This window comes from Hyaena hyaena, unplaced genomic scaffold (assembly GCF_003009895.1).
Source record: "Hyaena hyaena isolate Hyena2069 unplaced genomic scaffold, ASM300989v1 scaffold_551, whole genome shotgun sequence".
Classification (NCBI taxonomy): domain Eukaryota; kingdom Metazoa; phylum Chordata; class Mammalia; order Carnivora; family Hyaenidae; genus Hyaena; species Hyaena hyaena.
Genome location: NW_024081183.1, coordinates 593,254 through 620,716, shown reverse-complemented (window position 1 = coordinate 620,716; position 27,463 = coordinate 593,254). Strand labels below are relative to the sequence as shown.

The 27,463-nt window shown below is 43.4% G+C and overlaps 1 protein-coding gene and 1 pseudogene across 3 annotated transcripts; one reads left to right on the top strand and one right to left on the bottom strand.

Annotated features, from left to right (window-relative positions):
• Positions 1 to 7,155: 7,155 nt before the first annotated feature.
• ZFP69 (ZFP69 zinc finger protein) lies at positions 7,156 to 25,766 on the bottom strand. 3 transcript variants are annotated; one of them, XM_039255974.1, is made up of 6 exons: positions 25,323 to 25,766; positions 23,598 to 24,068; positions 22,205 to 22,290; positions 15,021 to 15,147; positions 14,592 to 14,690; positions 7,156 to 9,807 (listed from the first exon to the last, which is right to left on the bottom strand). In XM_039255974.1, the coding sequence occupies exons 2-6, from the start codon at positions 23,722 to 23,724 to the stop codon at positions 8,675 to 8,677; spliced, it is 1,572 nt and encodes a 523-aa protein (XP_039111905.1). In that variant the 5' UTR covers positions 23,725 to 24,068; positions 25,323 to 25,766; the 3' UTR covers positions 7,156 to 8,674. The 3 variants fall into 3 exon arrangements, with proteins under 3 accessions (XP_039111905.1, XP_039111906.1, XP_039111907.1); XM_039255975.1 differs by having other exon boundaries at positions 14,592 to 14,687; XM_039255976.1 differs by lacking the exons at positions 22,205 to 22,290; positions 25,323 to 25,766 and having other exon boundaries at positions 23,598 to 23,652.
• LOC120247894 lies at positions 13,814 to 13,987 on the top strand (annotated as a pseudogene).
• Positions 25,767 to 27,463: the final 1,697 nt, after the last annotated feature.

The window sequence follows — 27,463 nt, the reverse complement described above, 5'->3', positions numbered from 1 at the left end:
AAGATCAATTCCAGGAGTATTAAAGTCCTAAATGTGAAAAGCTAAGCTATAAAGTTTTTAGAATGTAATACAGCATTGTTTGGACTTCAAAATAGGAAAAAGATTTTTTTAAATTTTTTGAATGTTTTATTTTTATTTTTGAGACAGAGTGCAAGTTGGAGAGGAGCAGAGAGAGAAGGAGACACAGAATCCAAAACAGGCTCCAGGCTCTGAGCTGTCAGCACAGAGCCCCACTTGGGGCTGGAACCCACCCCACCAACCCCAAGTTCATGACCTGAGCCAAAGTCCCACACTTAACCAACTGAGCCACTCGGGTGCCTGGGATTTCTTAAAAGTAAAATAGAAAATACTAGAAAGAATAGTTAGGGAAATTACATGTGACCTGTATATTAGATAATAGTATCTATCAATTATAAGTATGCTGGTGTGATCGTGATTTTGTGGTTATGTAGGAAAAACCTTGATCTCAATGAAAAGTTGGGGCAAATCTTTTTAATCAAGTGAAATGAGTAGGCATTGCTGGACTGAGGCTGGGGAAGGTTTCCACCTCCTCTCCAGTATAACCTTCTGTAGCCAAAATGTAGCTTCCAATGCCAGGCAAGCCTTGTCTCGACCTTTACACATGCACCTGTCTTCAAATGAAGTTTGGGGGCACGGTGACGCGGGGCAGGGGGAGTGAAGCAGAAGAGATTCCCAAGTCAGTTAGGACATGTTCCCCAAAGCTTTCATTCTCAACACTGAGGGACTCAAATTTAATAATGCCATGCCCTTTTCCCAAAAGGCTATATATATCCTAGGAAGTCTGGGCATGCAAGGCCCACTCCTGTACAGAAGTCACTGATACAGTTTCTCCGACCCCAGGGATAGCTGTAACCATGTAAACACTGTTAAACACAAATGATAGTACCTCACAACATTGCCCCGATTACAGTCTTCTTTATAAGAGTCTGTGGGACAAAAGTATGCATCTGTATCATTATTCTCTAGAGCTGCACTGTCCAATGAAGTAACCACTAGCCACATGTGGCTCTTCAGCACTGCAAATGTGGCTAGTCCACAATGAGATGTACTTAATACCAGATTTTGCAGACTTAGTACAAGCACTTGGGTGGCTCAGACAATTGGGCGTCCGACTTCAGCTCAGGTCATAATCTCACGGTTCCTGGGCTTGAGCCCCACATCGGGCTCTGTGCTGAAGGTTTGCTCAGAGCCTGGAGGCTGCTTCAGATTCTGTGTCTCTTTCTCTCTCTGCTCCTCCTCTGCTCACGCTCTGTCTCACTCTATCTCTCAAAAATAAATAAATGTAAAAAAAATTTGGAGACTTAGTACCAAAAAAAAATGAATGAAAATAACACATAATTTTTTATATTGATAACATATTAAAATTATAATATTTTGTATATATTGGGTTAAATGAATGTATTATAAAACTAACTTCCTTATTGCTTTTTATTGTGTTATTGTGGCTGCCAGAAAATTTTAAATTACACGTGTGGATCACATTTGTGTTATGGCTCACATTAAACTTCTATTGGACAGTGCTCCTCCAGGGCAACAGAGCCTAAGGGCAGGAAATTTATTTTGCTCAAGTTTGTTTTCCTCACAGGTGCTAGAACCTTTACTGACATACTTTTTATATGCTCAAGAGAAGCCCACTGACAATATTCTGTGTTTGAGAATCTTTTCTTCCACATATTAAGATCAGCCTCTCTTCAGCCTTTTCTGATCTTCGAAAAGGGCATTGTTTACTTGGAGAAAGCCAGAGGAGATAGCCCTAACGTAGGAAGTTGAGGGATTTGGAAATGAGCTAAGGATATAAGACCGAGGCCTTCTTCTAAAAACCAGCAGCTTCAGATGTAAGACATATGAAGCCTTTAATCAATTAGGGTTTATTCATTTTTAAGAGATTGAAGAGCTAGGGGTTCTACCTTCAGGTGAGGCTTGATCCAGGGGTCAAATTGTATGATGGGATTTGAGTTTTCTGTCTTCATTTCTTGGATCACTTTCCTCTTTGCTCATTTCTAAGCAACTTCCCTCCTTTGATACTACCAGTAGCTTCCAGGGATATAGCCTTCCAGATTTGTATCTAGTAGGGAAAAAAGGAAGTCTATTTCCCTAATACCTCAAAAATAAATCCAGAAATTCTCCCACCTTCCTGATTAATCAAACTGGGGTTATAAACTTGTCTTAGCCAGAGTCTTCCAGGAAACAGAGCCTACAGTCGGTTGGGCAGCTGACTTCGGCTCAGGTCATGATCTCACAGTTTGTGGGTTCGAGCCCTGCATCAGGCTCTGTGCTGACAGCTAGCTCAGAGCCTGGAGCCTGTTTCAGATTCTGTGTCTCCCTCTCTCTCTGACCCTGCCCTGCTTATGCTCTCTCTCTCAGAAATAAATAAAACGTTAAAAAAAAAAATAACAGAAAACAGAGCCTAAAGCAAAGATTAAATTTCTTTTTTTCTTTTTGGAAGTGCAAACCCATCTTAGCAATGATAAGAAAAGAAAGTCAAGCAAGCAACAAACTGAGCAAACTGAAGTGGTGCACTATTGTCTGGCTATTGTTTCATGTTGGCCCCATGGTCGTACACAGATTCCAGAGGAATACTATAAAATTAAAACCCTATGTTGTCACTTTCTGATTTAAAAAAAAATCCTGTATGATAAGGCCTATCACTGTATTTAGTAAATTCAGTCAAGAATTCCAAGTGTTCATCCAAGAAGACACAATTTTGTGTATTAGTCCCTGATGACGTGACACAGGGTACATCTGGGAGGATGAGGAGGCGCTGACAAAGAAATTAGGCAGGAGGAGGGAAAATAGCACAGTGGAGGCCAGAACCATGCAAGGGTCAGGAACACTTACAGGACCATAAGATCTTCATGGCTGGAGCAAAGCATGTTTGAGGGGAAATTTGGGAGACACTGCCAGAAAAATAGGCAATGCTCTATGCTAAGTGTTCTGTACTAAGAAGAATACAGAGGGGCGCCTGGGTGGCTCAGTCAGTTAAGTGTTCAACTTCAGCTCAGGTCATGATCTCACTGTCTTTGAGTTCGAGTCTCACTTCAGGCTCTGTGCTGACAGTTCAGAGCCTGGAGCCTGCTTCTGATTCTGTGTCTCCCTCTCTCTCTGCCCCTCCCTTGCTCACACTCTATCTCTCTCAAAAGGAAAGATTGGAAAAAAAAAAAAAGAATACAGAAGATAAAGTGTATCTTCAAGTTATGAGAACCCATGGAGGGATTTTGAGCCATAAAATTAGGTTAATTTTGATTGTGTGTTTTAGAAGGAGGAATTCTGTGTTTAGAATGGGGAATACAGAAAGGTGAGTCCAAGTCTGCAGGTGAGGCAGAACTCCAGGAAGGTTACCACTTCTTGTATCTGCTCTGAGATGGTTGCCAACAAATCAAGAAGTTTTTTGCCTGCTGGCTGCTGGCACGGAGAGGCTGTAACCAAGTGTTTGGTCCAGCTTCAGAACTGTCTGTACCATCTCTGCACGTTTCTGCACATCTCCCCCAGTCTCTTCACTGATCCTCAGGCACTCTGCCCAGGACCGGTAAGCAGGGAGTCAAACGCTTACACCTATGGAGCACCGTCTCCTTATCCACAGCGCGTGTCAGAGGCCTGGGAGACTGCCTCCAGGTGGCCTGCCGCCCTCTCCAATCTTTCTACTGGGTTTTGCATGTCAGCCATAATGTACCACCTGCTGAAGATCAAATATCACTTTTTTAAAAGTTTATTTATTTTGAGACAGAGTATGTGTGCAGCATGAGTGGGGGAGAGGCAGAGAGAGAGAGAGGGAGAAAGAAAATCTGTGCTGTCAGCACATGGAGCCCGATGTGGGGCTCGATCTCATGAACTGTGAGATCATGACCTGAAATGAAATTAAGAGTTGGATGCTTAACCAACTGAGCCTTCCAGGGGGCCCCAAATGTCACTTGCTGTTTTAATCGCACATAGCTCTAATAGTTTAGTGGAAGCAAGCACTGGGATGAAAGTGTAGGATTTAACCCCAGCTTCTTTTGTAGCTTGGATTTAAACCCGTTTTTTAATTTGCAGAATGAATTCCCAGTCCCTAAGCAGTTCAAGACCCTATGGAACGGGCAGAAGTTGGTCACCACAGTGACAGAAATTGCTGGATAAGCGAAGTGCCACTGGGTTCTTTGCCCTCTCCCTCACACCATGGGATAAATCTGTATCAAGACGGTTCTTTTCTAGATTTCCTCTACCTTTCTGCTCTTAACTTGCTTCTCTGCTCTGAGAAGCACAGCTACCTGCCTTCACTGAAATATACCTCAGGCTGAGATTTGGGTGGGAGAGCAGGTCGGTTGATCTTCTTTCTGCAGGAAGGTGCGGCTTTTCCATGTCCGCCCCACCACACCACCAGTCCATCCTTCCGGAACTGCACACCAGGACTGGTGTGTTTTAGCCTTCGGCCTTTGGGGGTTATTTGACCAACTAACAGTCTTTTGGGAAGAGTAAAGCGGTCCCCAGGAACTAACAGATCAGAATGGTCACACAGGTTCATCTTTTTCTAACAGTGCACACGAAGGTAGCAGAGGCTGCTGTGACTCTAGCTGGTTCTTCTAACCAAACTGATTTTTCACTGTTGACAGGGGAGGCAGGGGTCTCACGGGACCAAAGGCTGAAGCTTGGCCTTCTAGAATTCCAAGCAAAATTGATTCCTATCAGCATTCCATCGAGGGTCTGCCGGAACCTGAGCGAGCAGGTTCTCCTGTATCAGCTGCTGGGCAGAGCCCTGCACCCAGGCCAGGTAAAGGAGTCTTGGACCCTTTCTTTCACTGGGATCCCTGCCCAGCACCTTCCTACAGAGGTGACTTAAACAAACAAACAAAAGGAAAATACACCATTCCAAGGAATCTGGAATTCCTTCCTCCTTCCATGCTAGGTGCCTGCCCTCCATCTTCACCTTTGCCCTGTCACGCCCAACTGCTTTTGGTTTCTGTCCGGGCACCTGAACAAAGGACTCAAATCTCCCCCGCTGCCTGGTGTTAGGTCTTGTGTAAGAATCGTGCCCAGCATTGCTAATGTAAATTACAGTTTTTCCCTCTAGGACACTTACCAAAATATGCAACTTTTTTGGTGGGAAGAGAGATTGTCCTGTGACTTCTACCCATTTCCTGAGGCCTGTGGAAATAAACCTTTATGTACTTAAAAGTTATACAGAAAATAGAATAAAATTAATACCAAACTTGAAAAAAGAGGAGTCCAGATTGGATATAGAAATACCAGTTGGAGCTCTAGTTAGGATGTGCTAACAGCCTAATTAAAGAGCTGACAAAGAAATGGATAGGCAGATATAGATCCCAAATAGAACAGATCCCAAATAGAATGTACAGGACTTGGTGACAGGGGAGGTGATGGATGAGAAGAGGAAGTCCACACTGGAGAACTGGGTGGAGGGTGGTACTACTTACTGTATTAAGGACATAGATTTTATTGAAAAGATTGAGTTGGGTTTGGACATATTTTGAGAGGACCAGAGTATATCCAAATAGAGACATTCAACACAATGTTGAATATAATGTTCTAGAGCTCAAGAGAGATATCCTAAGATATAGATGTAAAGTGTTGAGAGGTTAACAATCAGTTAAACAAACCGTGTAGCTTGAGAGAAGAACATGGTTAAGGGCACAATCCTGAGACAGAGCATTTATGTGATTAGCAAAGGGAGAAGTGCCTCTAAGATAGCCGGAAGGAAGGAACAGGCAATGATAACAGGCAAAACCAACGGGTAAGCTCTAAAATCATAAAGGCCTCTGAAGTAATAGCAGATCTACGAAAAACTGTTAAAAGAGAATGGCTTGTGTAGCCATTAAGGGCAGGTGTTTGGAAAACCAGGCTAAACCTGGAGGAAAAAATGCTCAAAAACACAACTCACATAAAAGACATGAGTAATTAAAGAAGGGGACTCTCCATTTCTTCATCTATAAAGTGAAGAATTCTAAAACGGTTGATTCCTAGACCTTACCCAGTTCTAAAATTCGGATCTTATTAGCTGGTGCTGAAGATTAGGTAGGATCTGGGGCGCCTGGGTAGCTCAGCCACTTAAGAATCTGACTCCAGCTCAGGTCATCATCTCATGGCTCATGAGTTTGAGCCCCACGTGGGGCTCTGTGCTGACAACTCAAAGCCTGGAGCCTGCTTCAGATTCTGTGTCTCTCCTTTTCTCTCTGCTTCTCTCCCATTTGATCTCTCAAAAATAAACACTTAAGGGGCGCCTGGGTGGCTTAGTGGGTTAAGGGTCTGACTTTCGCTTAGGTCATGATCTCGCGGTTCCTGGGTTCGAGCCCCGCGTCGGGCTCTGTGCTGACTGCCAGCTCGGAGCCTGGAGCCCATTTCAGAGTCTGTGTCTCCCTCTCTCTCTGACCCTCCCCTGCTCACGCTGTCTCTCTCTCCCTCTCTCTCCTAGAAATAAATAAAAAATACTAAAAATAAATAAATAAATAAATACTTAAAAAATGTTTTTAAAAAAGAGCGGGTAGGATCTGGAATTCCCTGAACAGTAGCTCTTTCTGCTCTCCTCCCCCTCCAGCCACATAACTCCCCACCCCATTCACATCAACAACATGGTTCCCACAGAAGTTCTTTCTACAACTGACTTTAGAGGTGCGCACCTGACCTGGCTGGGCCAGTGAGACCTTCCCCAGGATTTAAAGATTGAAAGTGAGGGGGACATTTTTTTTTTCTTTTTTCTGGGTGTCGGAAAGAATATATGTAAAATCTGGAGCTAATGGTAACTGTGGTTTGTAATGAGGTACTAAAAAAAAAAATGAAAACACAAGAAGCAAAGGTGAGAGATGGACAGAAAGCTGCCTGGGTTTTCTAACGTGCTTCAGGTCCTAGGCCCAGTCTGCTGTTAGAATGTACTGCAGCCCATGAATTACAGGATACCCCAAAATCCCTCTAATAACACCCCCACACTGAGACTTAAATAGCCCCAACTGATTTCTGTTGTTTGACCAAAGAGTCTCAACCAATCTACTGAGTTTAGTCAGAGTCCATATAGGAAGGAGGATAATGGGGCATGGAACTATAAAGTAGCAAGAGCTATAATGGAGGATCTAAGTGCCAGGCTTTGGTTTATAACTGCAGTGAACGGGAGTGAGGGGAAATCTATTAACATTTCACAGAATCACTCACTAAAACTTTAATAAACATTTACCAGATTGAAAAATTAACATGTACAAAACCATGTGGCCCTGATCTTGGTGCTCAGTTTTCACAACATAAGCAATGTTGATTAATACTTTCATTAATTAATGCTTATTAGACAGTCATGCCCTACCTTTTGTCTCTCTTCCTCCACGTATTAACTGTAACCATCCTGTAATGCTGTGTGGTGGACCATCCATCGGCACCCTGCCATCTGAAGTACCGCGACTCAATTATCAGTGTTGCTCCGTTCCCACAGGGGTTGCAGCCAAGATCTGACCTCTAAGACAAGTGGATTGGTCTCTTTAAAGGAACTCTCATTGATCAGGCAGCTCCAGTCCAGAGGTCAGAGACTGGAGCAGTTGGTAGAAAGAGGGCTTCTCCTTCTCCAGCTGAGATTTTGGTGGGCTTGGCTGCTGTTTGGTAAGATGCAGACTCCTCTCTGGCTCCAGGAATGGCAAGCAGCGCTCCTTCTGCGGACGCAGCTCAGACTTCCACACTTAGTTATTGAGACAAAAGGATTCTTCTTTGATGACCTAAAGGGCTGTTGGTCCAGGACATGCTTCAGCATCGGGTGGCTCCTAGTTCTCTTGCTGGTGGGAAAATAAACTGGTCCGACCTCTATGAAGCCAATTTGGCAATAACCATCATACAAGTGCACATACCCTTTAGCACACAGAGACTCCAGTTCTTGGGATTTACCCTACACAAACACTTACATGTGTAAGGAAGAAAAATGTGTTAAGACTATTCATTGCAACAAAAGATTAGAAATCCAAAAGTCCACCCATAGTGAACTGGCTAAATAAATTAAAGTACATTCAAACCACAGAATACCATGCAGTTATAAAAAAGAGTGAGTAGGCACTTCATCTACTAATATGGAATGACTTCCATGATACATGGTTAATAAAAGTAATGTGCAGATGTGTTGACAGAGGAAGCTGCCATTTATGCTCAAAAAGAACTCTGCATTTGTATTCTCTTGGATACAAATAAAAAAGATCTCTTGAAGGGTGCATAAAAAGTTATAAAAAATCGTTGCCTCTAAGGCAGAATTTGGTGGTGGATGTAGGAAAAGGATTTTCACTTATACAAATGTCTATGCCTTTTGAGTTCTATCACATTTGTAAGTTTCTTCATTTAAAAAAAGGAAGTTACTTAAAAAATAGGGATGGTGATATTTTCAACAGTACTTCCCAAATGTTAGTCTATAAATCAGAGAATCCCCAAGGAGATAACTGATCTACCATGAAATCCGATAACAATTATGTGTGCATCATCCGTAATGCTGAATTTAATTTGAAAGACCATCCTTTACCCTTAAGTACTTTGTATAGAGGTGTTAGTAGATAATAGTTATCAATGTACTGTTTATTTACACAACAGGCAAAAATAAAAGCTAGCATCATTGCATCAATTCCTCAAATTTAGAATCCTGGAATTTAAAAGCACAGAATCACTGATTTAGAGTTAGCTTTTGTTCTCGTGTTTGAATGATCCATTTCTACACATTATTTCGAAAGGCATTCCTCCTGTGTATTTCATGGTGCCGACTAAGCGATGAATTATAGCTGAAGGCTTTTCCACATTCATTACACTCATAAGGCTTTTCTCCAGTGTGGCGTCTCTGATGTTTCTTAAAGGATGAATCGTGCCTGTAGGCTTTTCCACAGCGGTTGCATTCATATGCCTTCACGCCTGTATGAACAGTTTTGTGGTTGCTAAGGTGTATCCTCTGTCTAAAGGCTTTCCCACATTCCTTACATTTGTAGGGTCTCTCTCCAGTATGGATTCTCTGGTGATGCGTTAGATACGCTCTATGACTAAAGGTTTTACAACACGCAGCGCATGCATAGGGTTTCTCCCCAGTGTGAATTCTTATATGTTCACTGAGGTGTCTAATCTGTCGGAAGGTTTTCCCACATTCATTGCACGTGAAGGGTTTCTCTCCAGAATGAGTTCTCAAATGTTGGATCAAGCTGATGTTCTGGCTGAAAGCTTTCTGACATTTATCACACACATAGGGTTTCTCTCCAGTGTGAGTTCTGTGATGCTGATTAAGAGATGAGCGATGCCTAAAGGCTTTGCCACATTCTTCACATTCAAAGGGCTTCTCGCCGGTGTGGATCCTCTGGTGTGTAGTAAGGGAGGCACTTTGACTGAAGGCCCTTCCACATTCCTTACACCTGAAAGGTTTTTCACCAGTATGAATTCTCATGTGTTCAGTAAGATGAATGGGTTGTTTGAAGATTTTTTCACATATATTACATTCATAGGTTTTTGTTCTTACATAACTCGGGTGATTAATCAGGTCTAATTTGTATTTATTCCTCTTTCTAGGTGTATCACATTTACGGTGCCTCTGTTCTATCGTAACATTTGAGCTGACAATATTTTCCCCAAATTTGTTAGTTTCTTCGTCACTCTTCTTGGGGGTCAGGATGGCGTGTTTTATATCACTTCCATGGGATTCCTGGTGCCTTTCTAACTCACCTTCATATTTAGAGGCTCTTCTCAAGGTGGAATAAATGACATCTTCTCTCAGGAACCCTTCCATCAAAATGCCACGATATAACTGTTTCTGTAAAATGTCATTCTTTGATGCTGACGTATTGGTTTCTGTTTTATTCTTCAAGCCTGAAAGAAATGGGAAAATGCACATAACTCATATTCATTATGCTTTGAAAACTCAATTACTATAATGGATATGGAATAGAAATTTATAGAACTACACATATACAGCATATGAGATTTTGATTATAGTTGACCCTTGAACAACATGGGGGTTGGGATATCAACCTCAACACAGTAAAAAAAAAAACCTATGTATAACTTTTGGCTCCCACCAAAACTTAACTAATAGCCTACTATTGACTAGCAGCCTCACCAATAAGTCAATTAACACTTTTTGTGTTATATGTAACATATACAAGATTCTTACAATAAAGAGAAAGGAAAATGAACTGTAAAAAATCCACATGGGGGCACCAGCGTGGCTCAGTCAGTTAAGCATCTGACTTTGGCTCAGGTCATAATCTCAAGCCCTGTGAGTTCAAGCCCTGTGTCAGGTTCTGTGCTGATAGCTCAGAGCCTGGAGCCTGCTTTGGATTCTGTGTCTCCCTCTCTCTGACCCTTCACTGCTCACGTTCTCTCTTAAAAATAAACTTAAAAAAGAAAAAGAAAGAAAAGAAATCCACATATAGGCATGCCTAGGTGGCTCAGTTGGTTAAGTGTCTGACTCTTGATTTTGGCTCAGGTCATGATCTCACAGTTCATGAGACTGAGCCCCGTGTTAGGCTCTGCATTGACAGCATGGAGTCTGTTTGGGATTCACTCTCCCTCTCTCTGTGTCCCTCCCTTGCTTGTGCTCTCTCTTTCTCTCAAAATAAATAAATAAACATTTTTTTAAAAGCTTACAAATCATTTCATTAAAAAAAAAAAAAGTCCAGGGGCACCTAGGTAGCTCAGTCCATTGAGCATACAACTTTGGCTCAGGTCATGATCTCACGTTTCATGGGTTTGAGTGCCACATCAGGCTTTGCGCTGACAGCGTGGAGCCTGCTTTGGATTTTCTATCTCCCTCTTCCCCTCCCCCACTCACCTACTCCCTCTCTAAAATAAACATTAAAAACAAATACACATACAATAAGTGGACCCATGCAGTTCACACCAGTGTTGTTCAAGGTCAATTGCACATTTAAAAATGGCTATGCAATATGGGAAGGTAATGGGAAGTTAAGAAACAGGAAGTAAGGTAAATGTGTGATTTTATATAGAGACTAAAAGTTGAACACTTTAGACCTGCTCTTTCTAATACTAAATAATGAAATATCAGAGCTCTTTCGTAAGGGTATCTTTTCAATTGACAACTACTTTTGGAAAACAATCTCAGAAATATAAAAAGACGTCCTCTCCCCACACCAGCAGCAGCAGGAGATGCTCACCCAAAAACTAAAGTCTGAAAAAAATCCAAAAAACTAAAGTCTGAACTAAGAACTTTTATGAGAACATTAAGCTGTCTTTTATCAAAACTTGTACCAATATTTGCTTTGTTCTACTCCCTGTGGTTATTAATCTGTCCCTAGAAATGTTATTTATACAAAGGAGACTTGTAAGAAACCCAGACTACTATGTTGCTAATATTGCTATGTTCTATGAAAATATCTTTTAATCTTTGCAGTTCTGACTGGCTTTTTTGATAATTTGTTGTACACATTACTAATATTTCAACTGATAGATCTGCATTCCTGAAAGGTATAACTTCTTGTAAGATTTTTCAGTCAACACAAAAGGATCAATAGTACTTCCAAATTCTTAATGAGTAAAGGCAATAATAGAGTCTGTGTTCTGTAGGCTTCTGATTCTGGTCCTGAATATGGGAGGGGGAAGAGAAGAAGACAGGGAAGGAGAGAAGAAGCCATTTATGGCACATCCCCTTCCCCAATTCAATATGCAGGCCCGAAGAAGGACCAAGAAGAGATTTTTAATGTTTTTAAAAAGGTTTATTTTTTTTTTTTTTAACGTTTATTTTTTCTTGAGAGAGAGAGAAACAGAGCACAATCAGGGGGGGACAGAGAGAGAGGGAGACACAGAATCTGTAGCAGGTACCAGGCTCTGAGCTGACAGCACATTGTCCGACACGGGGTTCGAACTCATGAAGTGTGAGATCATGGGCTGAGTCAAAGTCAGATGCTTAACTGACTGAACCACCCAGATGCCACCACATGTTGATTTATTTTGAAAGAGAAAACGCATGCATGACAGGGGAGTGTCAGACAGACATGGAGAGAGAATCCCAAAAGTCTCACAAACTGTGAGATCATGAACTGAGCCGAAATCAGAAAGTCTGACAGATAACCAACTGAGCCACCCAGGCACCCCAAGAAGATTTAGCTTTGAATGAAGTTGGGAATTTTTGTTATTGCAGTAAGCTAAAATGTTTTACTAAAATCAAATTGTTCTTATTATTTAAAGGGACTGGAAAATCGAAATTCATGGTAGCTCTTACTATTTTCATTATTGTAAGCTGAAAAAGAGAAAATCCAAGAGAATATATAAACAAATTACTGGAATAAATAATGGAATGAAATAAGGTGGCTAGCTACAGAATCAATATATAAAATCCAGCTGTTATTACACACCAGCAACAAACAGAAAACATAATTTTAAAATACATACCATCAAAACAGCAAAATATAAGGTCTTCAAGATAACTCCGACAAAAGAGATGTAATTACGTACAAGACCTTTATAAGGAAAATTCTGAAACTTTATTTTTTAAAAAAATGTTAGGAAACACCAATAAATGGAGCAATATCCCGTTTCTAGATAGTAAAACTGAATATCATATTAATTCTCCCCAAAGTTGATCTATAAATTCAATTCTCTGCCAATCAAAATACCACCAGAGTATTTGCATGTGTGTGAAATTTCATGCATTCATTATATAATTTGCATGGAAGAGCAAGGGGCGAATAATAACGAGAACAATTCTGAAGAACAAAGTGGGAGAACTACCACATATTAAGTTTTACGGTGACATACAGTGATTACGACAGCTTGGCATTAGAGCAGGGCTAGAATAGAAAAATAGAACAGAATACAGTGCCTAGAACAGACGCAAGTATACAAGGAAACTTGACAGGTAACAGAGTGGTATTAACTATTAAATAAATGGTTCCTGGACTGATTATCCATGTGGAAAAATCAAACTAGGTCCTCATCTCCCACTACACATACAATAATTCCAGGTGAATTAACTCTAAATATGAAAAGTCAAACTTAGAAATAGCAGATGATATATATTATGTACATTTATTCTATAAATCAAGAACAAAATAGTAACAGAACTGGCAAAGGATTTTACATAAAAGAAAACTGGATGGTCAATAAACACAGAAAGTATGCTCCTCCTGCTAGTAATGAGGAAAATGAAAGAAACAGTAAGATACCACATTCACCCACAAATTTACAATAAGTTTAAAGTTTGACAAAGCCAAGTGTTGACAAAGATGCTGTGCTCTGGAAACTCTTAAGGCTTGCTCAGGGGAGTACAAATTGGTGCCACCGCTTTGAAGAGCAAGTTGGTAATATCAAGCAAAACAGAGATGCATCTACTCCATGACCCCACAGTTTTGCTTCCACCAAACATCACAGAGAAGTACTTGCACGTGTACACAAGAAGACACTACAGGAAGACTTGCTGCATCTTGGAAACCCCCAAATTTAGAAACAATACAAATGTCTATTCACAGGGAAATGGATACATAAATTTATTTATTAACTCAACAGAAATAACTAGAACAAGATAGATAAATATCAACTGTGTTGAATGAGAAAAGCAAGCAGAAGAAGTATATACATCAATTATTTAAAGAATAAGAACATACAGGGGCGCCTGGGTGGCTTAGTCGGTTGGGTGTCCGACTTTGGCTCAGGTCATGATCTCACAGTTCGTGGGTCTGAGCCCCATGTCTGGCTCTGCACTGACAGCTCAGAGCCTGGAGCCTGCTTTGGATTCTGTGTCTCCCTCTCTCTCTTTGCCCCTCCCCTGCCTGTGCTCTCTCTCAAAGCTAAATAAACTTAAAAAAAAAAAAAGAACATGCAAAATAATACTTTATATTGTTCCAGGATAGACACACGTATCGCTTCTCGGCCTTTTGGCTAAGATCAAGTGCAGGATAGACATACGTAGTAAAACTATGAAGACACACAGAATGACAATATTTAAACTCTGAAAAGTTGGTATTCCAAAAGGTAAGAGGGGAATAGCAGGGCTTCAACTCTTTTTTCTTAATCAAGATGGAAGCTACATAGAAATTTGTTATGAAGTTCTCTATGTCCTTCTGAACACCTAAAATATTTCATAATAAAGCAAAGTTTAAAGAGATGGTGAAAGTCCACTTAATTTGGGAAGAAGGTATCCTGTGGCAATTTCTCTTGCAAGAAATTTCATACAGGTGTTCTCCAAAACACAAAAGATAGATAAATGAGTTAAAAAGAGAGGGAAAATCAAAGCAGAAATTGTAAAATGAAAATTGGTGAAAAGTGGACATAGAATGTAAGAGAGAAAATTAAAGACCCATTGAATGCAGTGAGAGTCCTGAGAAGAGATGTGTTTTCTGTGAAGAGATACCACGTACATCTGACTGCTCAGAGAAAGGAGCTTTTGATACGCAGAGTTCAGGATACTGAAGAAAAGAGGGAAAGTCAAGTTCAACCTAAATTAAGACAATACACCCTGCCCTCCAACTCCAGAGAGACTTTTGCAAGGTCAGGTGAAGGAAAGGAATGACGGAGGGAGGGGTAACGTGAGGTTTAGCGCATGCCTTGTCCAGTGGCTTCAGCCTTCCCCACAGCCTGGGGAGACTTCGGGGACTCTGGCCTACATATTAAAAGGTTACTCTCTGCGCTAGTCTCACCTGAACTGGGATCTCTTGGGCCTTCTTTCTCTGTCATCCATGGCTCTTGTCCTTTCTCCAACTGGGAAATCACACTAGGTTTAGAAAGTTGATATCCTGCTTATAAAGTAAAACAAAACAAAACAAAACAAAACAAAACAAAACAGAATGAACAGAGTATGAATGTTTACACTGAGTTCTAAGAACATCCCAGAATTTCTTTCTAGTCCTCTGGCAGTCAGGGTCTCTGAAGATGGAAAGGGACACCATAGCATGTCTTTCCATTCTAGTTCCACCAAAGCTGCTCCCCCAAGGAATGAGACACCTCTAATACAGAACTCAAGGTCAAGTTCAAATGAATCCATAACACTTAATAATTCAGAATTAATGACTCTTCTGTAACGGACAGGTTTTCTGCAACATTTTCTGGAATGTTCCGCCCATCCTTACCCACTGACAGCAGGTTCCCATAGTTCTCCAGCATCACCTCCCGGTATAGATTCCGATGAGCAGGGGGCAGCTGTCCCCACTCCTCCTGGGTGAAGTCCACAGATATGTCCTTGAAGGTCAACAGTTCCTAGAACATAAAATATATTCTTTTTCAGACAAAGACCACCTCCGTCTAGGTCCAAGGAGTTCTGACAGTGTTCTAAGTCCTGAGAGATTTTAAACTGGTTTTACTGGGAGCCTGCTCTGGATGTGTTTGAAGATCCTCTGGAGATTACCACAAATATACAGAAAAACAGACGGTCATATGGGCCTTACAAAAAAATTTAGCAGGCTAAGGAGGAAACAACAAGAACCACAGTGAGGGTAGAGGAGGATCTTTTCTGCAAGGTGGTTGGGGAAGGCCTCTCTAAAAGGGTGAGATTTGACCAGAGACATGAATTAGTGAGGGAAGAGCAGTCCAGGTAGGTACAAAGGACCTAAAGCGAGAGCATCCTTGGCTTGTCTGAGGACGAGAGTGAGCATCAGTGCTGGCAGTTTGGTGAAGCGGTAGCAGGAGAGGAGATCAGAGAGGCCACAGGGAGGGACAGAGAGGCTTTCAGCACTTACTGTCATAAAGCCAAAGCACTGCCACTGAACTTAAATCCTGGGGCCCCACTGGAGTTCAGTGCAAAGATGAACAAAGCTGTCTGGAACCGTAGTCTAACCCCAGCCTAGCTTACATACTTGAAGAGATAATAAAGATCAGGCCCCCAGCAGTGGTGGCATCGGTGTTTGTAGTTGGGTTAATCAGAAGTGAACTTCAACCAAATAAAAGCTGTTTCTCAGCGGAGCTCAGCCACAGCTCTAGGGGGAATATGAGTAATCAGTTCCTCACCTTACCCAACAGACAGAGGAAAGGGCTTAGTCTTTTGGAAATAAACAGAACTAAACAAACAACTGACACATATACGTATGTGTGTATACATATACATATATACGTGTGTATATAGAGATGTGTGCACATATACATATTTCATCCCCCACTGTTCTTTTTTTTAAGTTTATTTAGAGAGCGAGTGCATGTGTGTGTGAACAGGGGAGGGGCAGAGAGAGGAGAGAGAGAATCCAAAGCAGGCTTCGCGCTGTCAGCATAGAGCTTGATGCGGAACTCAGTCTCATGACTGTGAGATCATGACCTGAGCTGAAATCAAGTGTCTCATGCCTAACCGACTGAGCCACCAAGGCACCCCTCCCCACTGTTCTTTAAAACCCAATATCTGAACTACTATAAAAAACTGTTACATATGTGAAGAAGGAGGGAAATATGACCTATAATTAGGAAAATAAAGGGGCGCCTGGGTGGCTCAGTCAGTTAAGCGTCCCACTTTGGCTCAGGTCATGATCTCGCAGTTTATGAGTTTGAGCTCCAGGTCAGGCTCTGTGCTGACAGCTCAGAGCCTGGAGCCTGCTTTAGATTCTGTGTCGCCCTGTCTCTCTCTCTCTGCCCCTGCTCCCTCATACTCTCTCTCTCAAGAATAAACATTAAAATTTTTTTAAAAAAGAAAGAAAATAAAAATGAATAGAAGCAAGCCCATAGGTGACTAAGTCATTGGAATTAGCAGACAAGAAGTTTAAAATAATTATTAAAATATATGTTAAAAGGGGCGCTTATGTGGCTCAGTCAGTTAAGCATCTGACTTCAGATCAGGTCATGATCTCACAGTCTGTGGGTTGGAGCCCCACATTGAGCTCTGTGCTGACAGCTCAGAGCCTGGAGCCTGCTTCAGATTCTCTATCTCCCTCTCTCTCTGCCCCTCCCCCGCTCACTCTCTGTCTCTCTCTCAAAATGAAATAAAGACATAAAAATTTTTTAAATAAAGTATATGTTTAAAAATGTAAAATAAACTATGAACAGAATAGGTCAAAACATAGGGGCAACTGAAAGGAGAGAGAGAGAAATGCTATAGGACTAAATGAAAATTCTACAAATGAAAAATAAGGATCTGAAAAATCCACTAAATAAGACTTAATGGCAGATTGATGAAGACAAGATCCATGAAACTTAAGATAGGTCAATAGATATTATTCAAACTGAAGCACCAAGAGGAAAGAATACAAAAACAAACCTGGGATAATACTAAGTAGTTCAATTAGAATCTCAGAAGAAGATAAAAGAATGGGCAGAAAACATATTTGGAGAAATGAAGGCTGAAAATTTTCTAAATTTTCAAGCCATAGATCTAAGCTCAGCAAACCCCAAAAATAATAAATTCAAAGAAAATCAGCCCTATGCACATCACAGTAAAACTGCTGACGAGCAAAGATAAAAAAGAGAAGATCATGAAGGCAGCCAAAAGAAGGTAGGGAAGGAGGCAAAAAAGAACAAGAAAAGTTGGTATAAAACAAACAGAAAGGCAGGTCACCTATAGGGAAAGAACAGTAACAGCTGACTTTTCATTCCAAACAATGAGAAGCTAAAAGATCATGGAACATTTTTTAAGTGCTTAAAAGAAAAAAGCCACTCTAGAACTCTCTATCCAGTAAAAGATCCTCAAATAGAAGACAACAGAAAGACATCTTTAGACCAGCAAAAGCTGTGAGAATTCGTCAGAACACCCACACTACAAGCAACGCTGAACAACTTTCTTCTGGTTGAAGGGAAACGATGCCAGTTAGAAACTTGATGCCAGTTAGAAACTTGGAATTAAAAGGAATGAAAAGTGTCTGGATTGGTAATTATGCGGATGGATATGAAAAGAACCTGTTTTTTTCCTTTTCTTAATTTCTTAAAAATAGTTTACTGCTAAAAGCAAAAATAACAATAGGAGCGCCTGGGTGGCTCAGTCAGTTAAGCATATGACTCTTGATTTCAGCTCAGGTCAGGATCTCACGGTTTGTGAGTTCGAGCCCCAAGTCAGGCTCCTCGCTGAGCATGGATATGTAGGCTGGCTCTTCAGATGTATGGTATGGAGGGGGACATCCGTGTAATCACTCGAGGTTAGTTGTAGTTAGTTATACTATTGCTACTTCTCATCTGGACGCGAAGCTTCTCAGACTATAAGGATTATTAATATTACTGCTGAGAGTGAAATGAAAGAGCCTATTGAGGAGACTGTGTTTCAAGTTGTATATGCGTCTTGGGTAATCAGAATAACGTCGAGGCATTCCGGATAATCCGAGGAAATGCTGAGGGGAAAAATGTTACGTTAACACCTACAAATGTAATTGTGAAGTGGATTTTTGCCCAGGTATTATAAAAAGTGTATGCTGAGAATAAGGGCAATCAGCGAACAAAACCTCCTATAATAGCGAACACTGCTCCTATTGATGGTATGTAACGGAAGTGAGCGACTACACAGTACGGGTCATGAAGAACAATGTCTAATGAAGTTTGCTAGTACAATGCGTGTTAGGCCCCCTACGGTAAACAGGAAGAGAAAGCCCAGGGCTCATAATATAGCAGGGGATCATTTAATATTTCCTCCATGAAGAGGGGCAAGTCAGCTGAATACTTTTACCCCAGAAGGGGTTGCAATCATTATGGTGGCCGATGTAAAGTAAACAAGAGAGTAAACCTGGAAAACAGTGTGGAGGTTCCTCAAAAAGTTAACACTAGAACTCCCCTATGACCCAGCAATAGCACTGCTAGGAATTTACCCAAGGGCTACAGGAGTGCTGAGGCATAGGAGCACATGTACCCCAATGTTCACAGCAGCACTCTCCACAATAGCCAAAACACGGAAAGAGCCTAAGTGTCCATCAACAGACGAATGGATCAAGAAGATGTGGTTTATACGATGGAATACTACATGGCAATGAGAAAGAATGAAATCTGGCCATGTGTAGCAACATGGATGGACCTTGAGGGTGTTATGCTGAGAGAAATAAGTCAGGCCGAGAAAGACAAATACCATATGTTTGCACGTATAGGAGGATTAGGAGGAACTTAACGGAGGACCAAGGGGGAGAAAAAGGGGGGAAATGGTGGGGGAAAGGGAGAGAGGCAAACCATGAAAGACTCTTGAATACTGAGAACAAACTGAGGACTGATGGGTGTGTGTGTGCGGGGGGGAGATGTGCATAGAGGAGGGCACTTGTGGGGATGAGCACTGGGTGTTATATGGAAACTTACCTGACAATAAACTGTTTGTAAAAAAAAAAAAAACAAAACAAGAGAGTAAACAAAATAAGAACAATGTACTGTGGGGTTTAAATGCGTATATGATATATGATGACAATATACAAACAACTGGGAAAGAGTAAATGGAAATCTGGGGCTTCCGCGCCATATGTGAAACACTATAATAATAACTCAACTGTGATATGTTACAAATATATATTATAATGGCCACACCAATCACCACCAGCAAATCAAACAAGTATAGCTAAAAAGTCATCAGAGGGCATGAATTGGACCACTAAAACACTATGCAACCCAAGAGGAAGCAGAAGAGGAACAAAAAAACAAAAATGAGTGAACAGCAAAAGAATAAGAATGTCCATTTAAATCCCACTGTATCAATGATTACGGTAACTGTAAATGCACTAAACAAGCAAGACACAGCAATATGTGAGGTCACACTTTAAATATAAAGACGCAGATGGGTTAGAAGTAAAAGAACTGAAAGAGCTATACCATACAAACAATAACTGAAAGAACAGGGGAGGAACTATAAAAAGTCAGACAAAAGTAGGCTTAGGAGAAGGAGTATTGCTGGCCATAAAGAGACATCTCATAATGATAAAGTGTCAGTTCATCAAGAAGACAACAATCCTACACGTTACTGGATCTCATAATAGAACTCAAAATAGAGCAGAGTTGACAGAACTAAAGGAGATACAGACAAAACCACGGCAGAGATTTCAACACTCCTTTCTCAGTAACTGACACAAGTGGACAAAAATGCATCAAGGATACAGATTTGAACCGCCTATCAGTCAACTTAAACTAGCGGACATTTATAGAACACTATACCTATCAACTGCAGAACATGCACGTTCTTTTTTAAACTTTTTATTTTGAGATCATTGTAATTTTTTTAATTTTTTAATTTTTGAGAAAGATAGAGCGTGAGCAGGGTAGGGACAGAGAGAGAGGGAGATATAGAATCTGAAGCAGGCTCCAGGCTCTGAGCTGTCAGCACACAGCCCTACACAAGGCTCGAACTCAGGAACCGTGAGATCCTGCCCTGAGCCCAAGTCGGACGCTAAACTGACTGAGCCACCCAGGAGCTCCAATTTTGAGATTATAGATTCTGATGCAGTTTTAAGAAATAACAAAAAGACCCCATGTACTCTCTACTGGGAGCAAAGCAGAGTTCTGACTGGAAAGGAGCCTGAGAGAACTTTCTGAGATGGTGGAAATAATCTCTATTTTGGTTACATGGTTATATACGTCAAAGTAGAACTACACACTTTCGGGGTGCCTGGGTCGCTCAGATGGTTGAAAGTCTGACTCTTGATCTAAGCTCATGTCATGACTTCACGGTTCTTGGATTGAACCCTGCATTGGGCTCTATGCTGACAGCACAGAGCCTGTTTGGGATTCTCTCTCTCTCTGCCCCTCCCCTGCTCATACTCTCTCTCTCTCTCTCTCTCTCTCGATAAAAAAAAAAAAACAAAAAAAACCAAAAAAAACTATACAGGAATACCTGGGTGGCTCAGCTGGCTAAGCATCCATCTTTGGCTCAGAACATGATCTCATGGTTCGCTGGTTTGAGCCCCACCTCGGGTTCTGTGCTGACAGCTCAGAGCCTGGAGACTACTTTGGATTCTGTTTCCCCCTCTCTCTGCCCCTTTCCCACTCACACTCGGTCTCTCTCTCTCAAAAATAAACATTAAAAAAATTTTTTTTAATTAATCTTCTCCCAGCACTAATACCATCAGTTCTTGATAAATGTCAAGAAGTGAGGAATTCCAGATAAGTGAAATGTAGAGAGAACTCTTTAAATAATTAGACTATTATTTCTTATTCTTATTACTTCTTCCTTATTACTGTAAATAACTTTGAAATGCATTCAATCCTAGAAAAATATTAGCATCTGAATCAGCTGAGGAAATTGGGATTATAAACAGCTAAAAAAAATGTGCCCCATTACCAAGCAAGTAAATACAAGAGATAGTTTCAGATCCTGTACCATGTAATTACAGAACCCAAGTCCTTTTCACTTAAAACTCTCCTGCCATCGAATAATATCTCATCTTGAACAGTCTTTCTCATTCATTCTACAGTTTTCCTGTCTTCCCTATGCTTCCAGTCAACAGTGAGGACACCCTGTGTAACTGTCCATTTGTCTAACATGTGTGTGCTCTGTGGCCAGATCATTTCTTCCCCACTCACTTGTCCTTTGGTTGGTTGGCCCTCGGCTCCCAGTACTATACTAAGGGTCACCACATGAAGTCCACCATCGCTTAAGAATGTCAGAACTTTCTGGGGCACCTGGGTGGCTCAGTCGGTTGAGCAGCCGACTTCAGCTCGGGTGAAGATCTCACGGTTTGTGAGTTTGAGCCCTGTGTCAGGTTCTACGCTGGCAGCTCAGAGCCTGGAGCCTGCTTCGGATTCTGTGTCTCCCTCTTTCTCTGCTCCTCCCCCACTCATGCTCTGTCTCTCTCTCTCTCAAAAATAAAGTTAAAAAAATTTTTTTAAAGAATCTCAGAACTTTTTGTCACTTTACGAAGTTTGTTTTTGAGTGAAAATACTCAAAAAAAAAAAAAAAAAACAAAAAACAAAAACCTGACGTGTATCTTAGACCCTAAGTAGTATCGATTTGTTTTTAGGGGCCAGAATTCTAGCATCCATTTTTCTTTCTCTACAGAAATTAACACAATGTTAAATCTAGATGTTGGCAGGGGGTGGCGGGAAGGGGGGTGACGGGCATGGAGGAGGGCACTTGTGGGGATGAGCACTGGGTGTTATATGGAAACCCACTTGACAATAAACTATTATAAAAAAATCTGGATGTTGGCCACCAACAAGAGTTACAAGGAGGAAAGCCACCCTGAGTAGGAAAATCGCCACCACTGAAGCCCAGTTTTCTGTACAAGAGCAACGTGCACAAGTTCCCTGTGTTGAATCTGTTAGCCCCACACTCCAAACTCTTCATGCTCAAAATAAATAAAATAAATAAATGAAAACACAGGGTGGCAAGATACAGCCTTAAAAACCAAGCAGCAGGTCAAGAAAATGAAAGGAAAATCCAACCCACCTGAGATTCAGCTGCTGGGGGCCCAGAAGAGACTTGAGCCTGCAAACTTTCTCCCTGGGTCTCCTCAGCATCCTGAGGGAGCAGAGCTGAAGAGGGAAAAGGGCCATGAGGTTTGTATCTCCCCAAATCTCCCAAAGAGAAAAACTGCCTGCAGACCTGCTGAACATGGCTCCTCTCTCAAAACATTCACAGAGAGGGACATTTTGAGCAACTCAGAGGAGACCAGGGCCTCCTTAATAAGGAGGGTCCGCAGTGCACTGCTTTGAGTGTTAATACCTCTCAATGGGCAAAGCTGGTCCAAAAGCAAAGACCAGGCCACTCCTCTGTTCAAGTGTTTCTGGTAAGACAGAAAATCCAAACACTCCCCATGGACTTCAGGCCCGCTACAACTCGCCTGAAGCAAACCTTCCCAGTGTGAGTTTCCACTGGGCACCATCCTTTATCCACTGTATACATATACTGACCACATTCTTAGCCCCCGGACTCAAATGGTCCCCATTCTCTGAACCACTCTTCAAGGCACTCACTTCTGTATCCTTTCCTCCAAATCTTCTACAAAAAACGTAAGACATCTTTCAAGGCCCAATTCAGTGCTATCTGCTTTGTGAAAATTTCTCCAGTAAATAGTCAGAAGAATGTTTCCAGTCTCTTGGCTTCCAAAAGAAATTTACCATAGCACTTTCTTAGGCTACCTTCTATTATTTTGCCCTGGATATGTGTCTGTTTCCATCAATTAATAATAAGCATTGGAGATCATTATTCATTTTTTCATTGGTCAAGATAGTGAGCAAACTCCAGACGCAGCCAGAATACATATCAGCTGAACTTGAAATGTTAAAGGCATGATCCCGTGAGACACACGAATTTCTCTGTCCATCTATCTGTCCTGACCAGACCACCAGATAATGTGTAATCTTGGACATGTTTCCCACAGACCTCCTGGAAACTGAGAGTCATCAAGTATCTCATTCCTTCCTGTCAGAACTGCTACTTGTGAAAAGCATTGGCTTTGGGTCAAAATGACCAAAACTTATGAAGGGAAACCTTGGGAGGGCTTTAGGGAGTAGAAGCCTTTGACCCCAGCGTCTGTGACAATCACAGATACTTGGGAGCAGCTGGTGGGGAACTCTAAGCTGTCCTCCTGTTTTGTGCTTTATCCGGGGACTGGAGATGGGAGCAGCATGGAGCACATGGCACAAGGAGCTGAGCCCTCAACACCTGCCCTCATAGCTATCCCCGTCCCAAAAGCCACAAGCAGGAACCCCAAAGACCTGCTTTTCTCCAATCCCCCCCCTCCCGCCCCCAGAGATGCTTCAGTGAAACAGGAGCCTATCTTTTCACACCCAAATTGAGAGTTCTTGTCCCGTATCCCCTTCATCGGATCTACTCTCACCTCCTCCTTCAAACATCTTTGTCACGTCCTCCCACAGGGGTGCTCCCTCCTTGGCCTTCTTCGGATGGTGCAGCTTCACCCAGGTGCTGGCCTCCGTGGGCAGGGTGATCAGGAGCTGCTGCAGCATGATGACGCCCACCCAGTTGGGCGTGTCCACTTGTGGGGACAGAACGGCCAGAGTCGTTCCCAGGTATGTGGTCTCTGCTGACCGCAGCCTCCTGCCCCCAGAGCTTTGGTGTTTCTGGGCAGCACCAGAACCTGGAGGTCCCTAGAGGCTGCTGCGCCCTTCTCAACTCCGAAAAACTGACTTCTCTCTTAAATTACGTAGTGCCTCCCTGGGAGGCAGCCCGTTGAGTCGTCTGGAGTACATGCCTCTATACTCTTCTAGAGGAGCAAGAGACAGAAGAGGAGGGATCCAGAAGCACTGACCACACATCCAGAACTCGAGACCTTGCAAAAATGTATTTTAAACTGCAAAAGATCCCAAAACAAAGGTTTGACATCAATGTGGGAAGAAGTATAACCAGCGTTCTTGGATGTGGCTGTTTCCCAGTTCCATACACACATACACAAACAGCCAAAGATATAAAAACAAGCACAGACCCTGTCTTGCCTTCCCTCCCAGTTAGCTGGACCCGTCTTCTGCCTGGATACAGACTTTGGAGTTAAGAGGGCACGCTTTGAAATCAGACAGCTTGGGTAAGACTCTTGACACTGTACTTAAAAACTCTAAGACACTTCAACTCTCTGAGCTTCAGTTTCTTCATCCATAAAATGGAAACAACAATTGTACTTTATAATGCTGTAATATTAATTAGAAAACCCTTAAGCATTATCTTTTCAAGCTACTTTTAAGAACAACTAGAGACTGGGCACCTGGGTGGCTCAGTCGGCTAAGCACACGACTTTGGCTCAAGTCATGATCTCGCGGTTGTGAGTTCCAGGAAGAGCCCCGCGTTGGGCTCTGTGCTAACAGCTCAGAGCCTGGAGCCTGCTTTGAATTCTGTGTCTCCCTCTCTCTCTCTCTGCTCCTCCCCCACTCGTGCTCTGCCTCTCTCACACGCAAAAATAAACATTAAAAAAAATTAGAGATCTAAATTTAAAGTTCAAGTGTCAGAAGTGATAATCACGCAGCTGCATGTTCACCCGACCAAACAGCGCCAGACACACTCCCCACCCACGCAGATGCCCAGCAGCCGGCAAGTCCTTTTAACCTGTGAAGATGCCTCCTGGTTTCACGAATGTTAAAATTGGGGGGGGGGGTGTTCAGACGGAGGAAACAGCACTTCGCGTACCGTCAGGACCACTGCAGAACTGTTTGCAATCGGGAAATCCGGAAACAACTCCAATCTATCATCTCGTCCAAACCCCCCCCCCCCCCCCCCCCCCCCCCCCCCGGCATCTGGGCAGGTGTCTCCACAGCCACCTGGTCAGGCGTGTCTGGGGCCCCACGCACAGACCGAGCTCCGTGTAACGGGGGCTGGCCCAACTTTCTGAAGTTTGTAAGGAAGGCTAAGTGGCTTATGGGGTCCCCCCACAGGGCCCCAAGCTGTGCCCGATGCAGAGAAAGGAGCGGCGTCCCGCAGACTGGAGCGTGTGGAAATATCCTGCCCCCAACACACAAAAGTAAACGTCTAGTTACCAAGGTAGGGAAACTTTCTCGAAGCATCATTTGGAAGCCGCCCCTCCCCGGAAAGGAGGCTGCACACCCGCGTATCCACTCACCGGTTTGGCCCCGGACGCTGCTGGGACCAGGGACGCGCCCGCGGGAGCGCTCGCTCCCAAGGCTTTCGGCGCCACGGGGTGTCTCTTCAGAGGAGCCGGCGGTAGCAGATTTTGCTCTTCCCCCGCCTTCGTAGACCGCAAGGCCCGCTCACCGAAGATTCCCCGAAGCACGCCCAGTGTTCCCGCAGGCTTCTTCGGGAGCCCGCGGGACCTCGGCCTCCGCCCCGGATGCGGGGCTTTTCCCGGCCCCCCGGGGGACCTGTCTAGGGCCCGCCGCCCCACAGCATCTCTCCGCCGCCCTCCCAGGCGGCCCTCCCCGGCCGCGCTCCGGGGCGCGGGGCTCCGCGGGCCGCAGCGGGAAGGCTGTCCTGACCCCGCTCCCCGCAGACGCGCGCCAGGCTACACCTCGCGGACACTCGCTCTGATGCCGGGCCAGCGGCGGCGACCGGCTCCACTCGCCGCCCCGCCTCGTGGGCCGCAGCCCGGCGTTGCCCTGGGCCTTCGTGCCCCCACCTCCGCCGCGCCCCGCCGCGCCCCGCCGCGCCCCGCCGCCGCCCACGCCGCCGGTCGCCCCCGCCCCGCTCGCCCCCGGTCCGGCCACCCTGCGGCGCACTCCCCCGCCCCGCCCGCGCGTCTTCCGGCGGCCCCGCACGCCCAGCTGCCGACTCCGCCCACAAGGGGCCGCCCCGAGCCCGCCCCCTCCCGGGAAGCCGGCGCGCCCGAAAACCCGGCGCCGGCGCGGCGGAGCGCGCACCGGCGCCCGGTCCCCGGGGGCAGCGGCCAAAACGCGCCCACCGCGGGCGGGGCCAGGCGGCCGCTGGAGAGACCACGCGGCCCTCCAGCTCTAACGCGGGGAAAAGCCCTTCTTTGTCAATCAGTCATTCATTCCTCCCGCAAGTATCTTGAGTGCCTACCATCCGTCCTGCATTGTTACAGGCTCAAAGCATATAGCGGTTATCAGAATGGTCTTTCCTTTTTTAGATCTTAATGTATGGAAATTGAATAGATAAGGTTACACAACAAAAACCCAACACAGCACAGTTGAAGATCTAATTCGCTTTACTGATTCATGAATGGGGTAGCATCCCGTCTAGCAAGTAGAAAGGAGCATTAGGTAGTTGTATAAAATAGAAGGTTTTACAGGCGGGAGGGTGGGGCATGGAAGTTATAAGCAAAAGAAAACAAAGAATTGGTCCAGGTGAGGTCACCTTACCTTAGGGGCTAGAGCCGAGGGTCTAATTAGGGGAATTAACTTCTTTACCTTTGGTGGGGGGAGGGTCATGTGACATTAGGATGTGGCACATTAGTACCAGATCAGGAGACTCCCGACTGACTTGTTAAGACTACATTTCTGGTGGTGGTTGGAACTGCATTTAGCTTAGGCATTAAGCCCCTGTTTAATGACTTGGCCCCACTTTGAGACTGTGGTTTTCTTTTTAACAATAATAAATTTTAAAAATAGGTAGAACCCCAGATGATGGCAAGGGCTATGAGGAAAGGGAAAGCAGTGTGTGGCAATGGGATAATAACTGGAATTTCTCTTTCTAGTAATAGTAGAGCTAAGATATTTATATCAACTCATCCCAGAAAAAAAAAAAAAAAACCCTGAAATCTGGAATATTTATTGCTAGTGTCCTTAGAGGAGTAAATTAGTTTGCTAGGGCTGCCACAGTAAAATACCACAGACTGGGTGGCTTAAACAACAGTAATTTATTTTCTCCCGGTTCTGGAGGCTAGAAGTCCAGGATTCAGGTCTCAGCAATTAGGGAAACTGAATGCACTCTATTTTAGACAGGCTCCATCTCCGCTATTTCTCTGCTAGGCCCTATTTACTTACGTTCTATATTTCACCTTGCATCTGAGTAAACCAAGGAAGCTATGTTCCCACTCCAAGGGGGGAAGCAAGAAAGTTACTCATTCTCTAAATTTCATCCTAGGCCCTCATGTACATGATAACATCTAAGAAGAACCAGATCCTGAGCTCCAGGACATTAGGTTTGAACAAACTTCCATTGACACTGGCACCCATAACCCCTATCTTCAGTGATTTATAGAATAACAGCTATCGTCCACCTAACGCTCACCTTTGATCGGACCCGGATTCCTAAAGGAACACATACCCTGGACTACTTACCCCAAGC

Coding starts and splice junctions, on each gene's coding strand:
- ZFP69 (XM_039255974.1), bottom strand. CDS start 23,724: ATGCTGCAGCAGCTCCTGATCACCCTGCCCACGGAGGCCAGCACCTGG. Junction 15,148..22,204: donor CCCCAGCAGCTGAATCTCAG/GTGGGTTGGATT, acceptor TTTATGTTCTAG/GAACTGTTGACCTTCAAGGA. Junction 14,691..15,020: donor TGGGAACCTGCTGTCAGTGG/GTAAGGATGGGC, acceptor TTACTTTATAAG/CAGGATATCAACTTTCTAAA.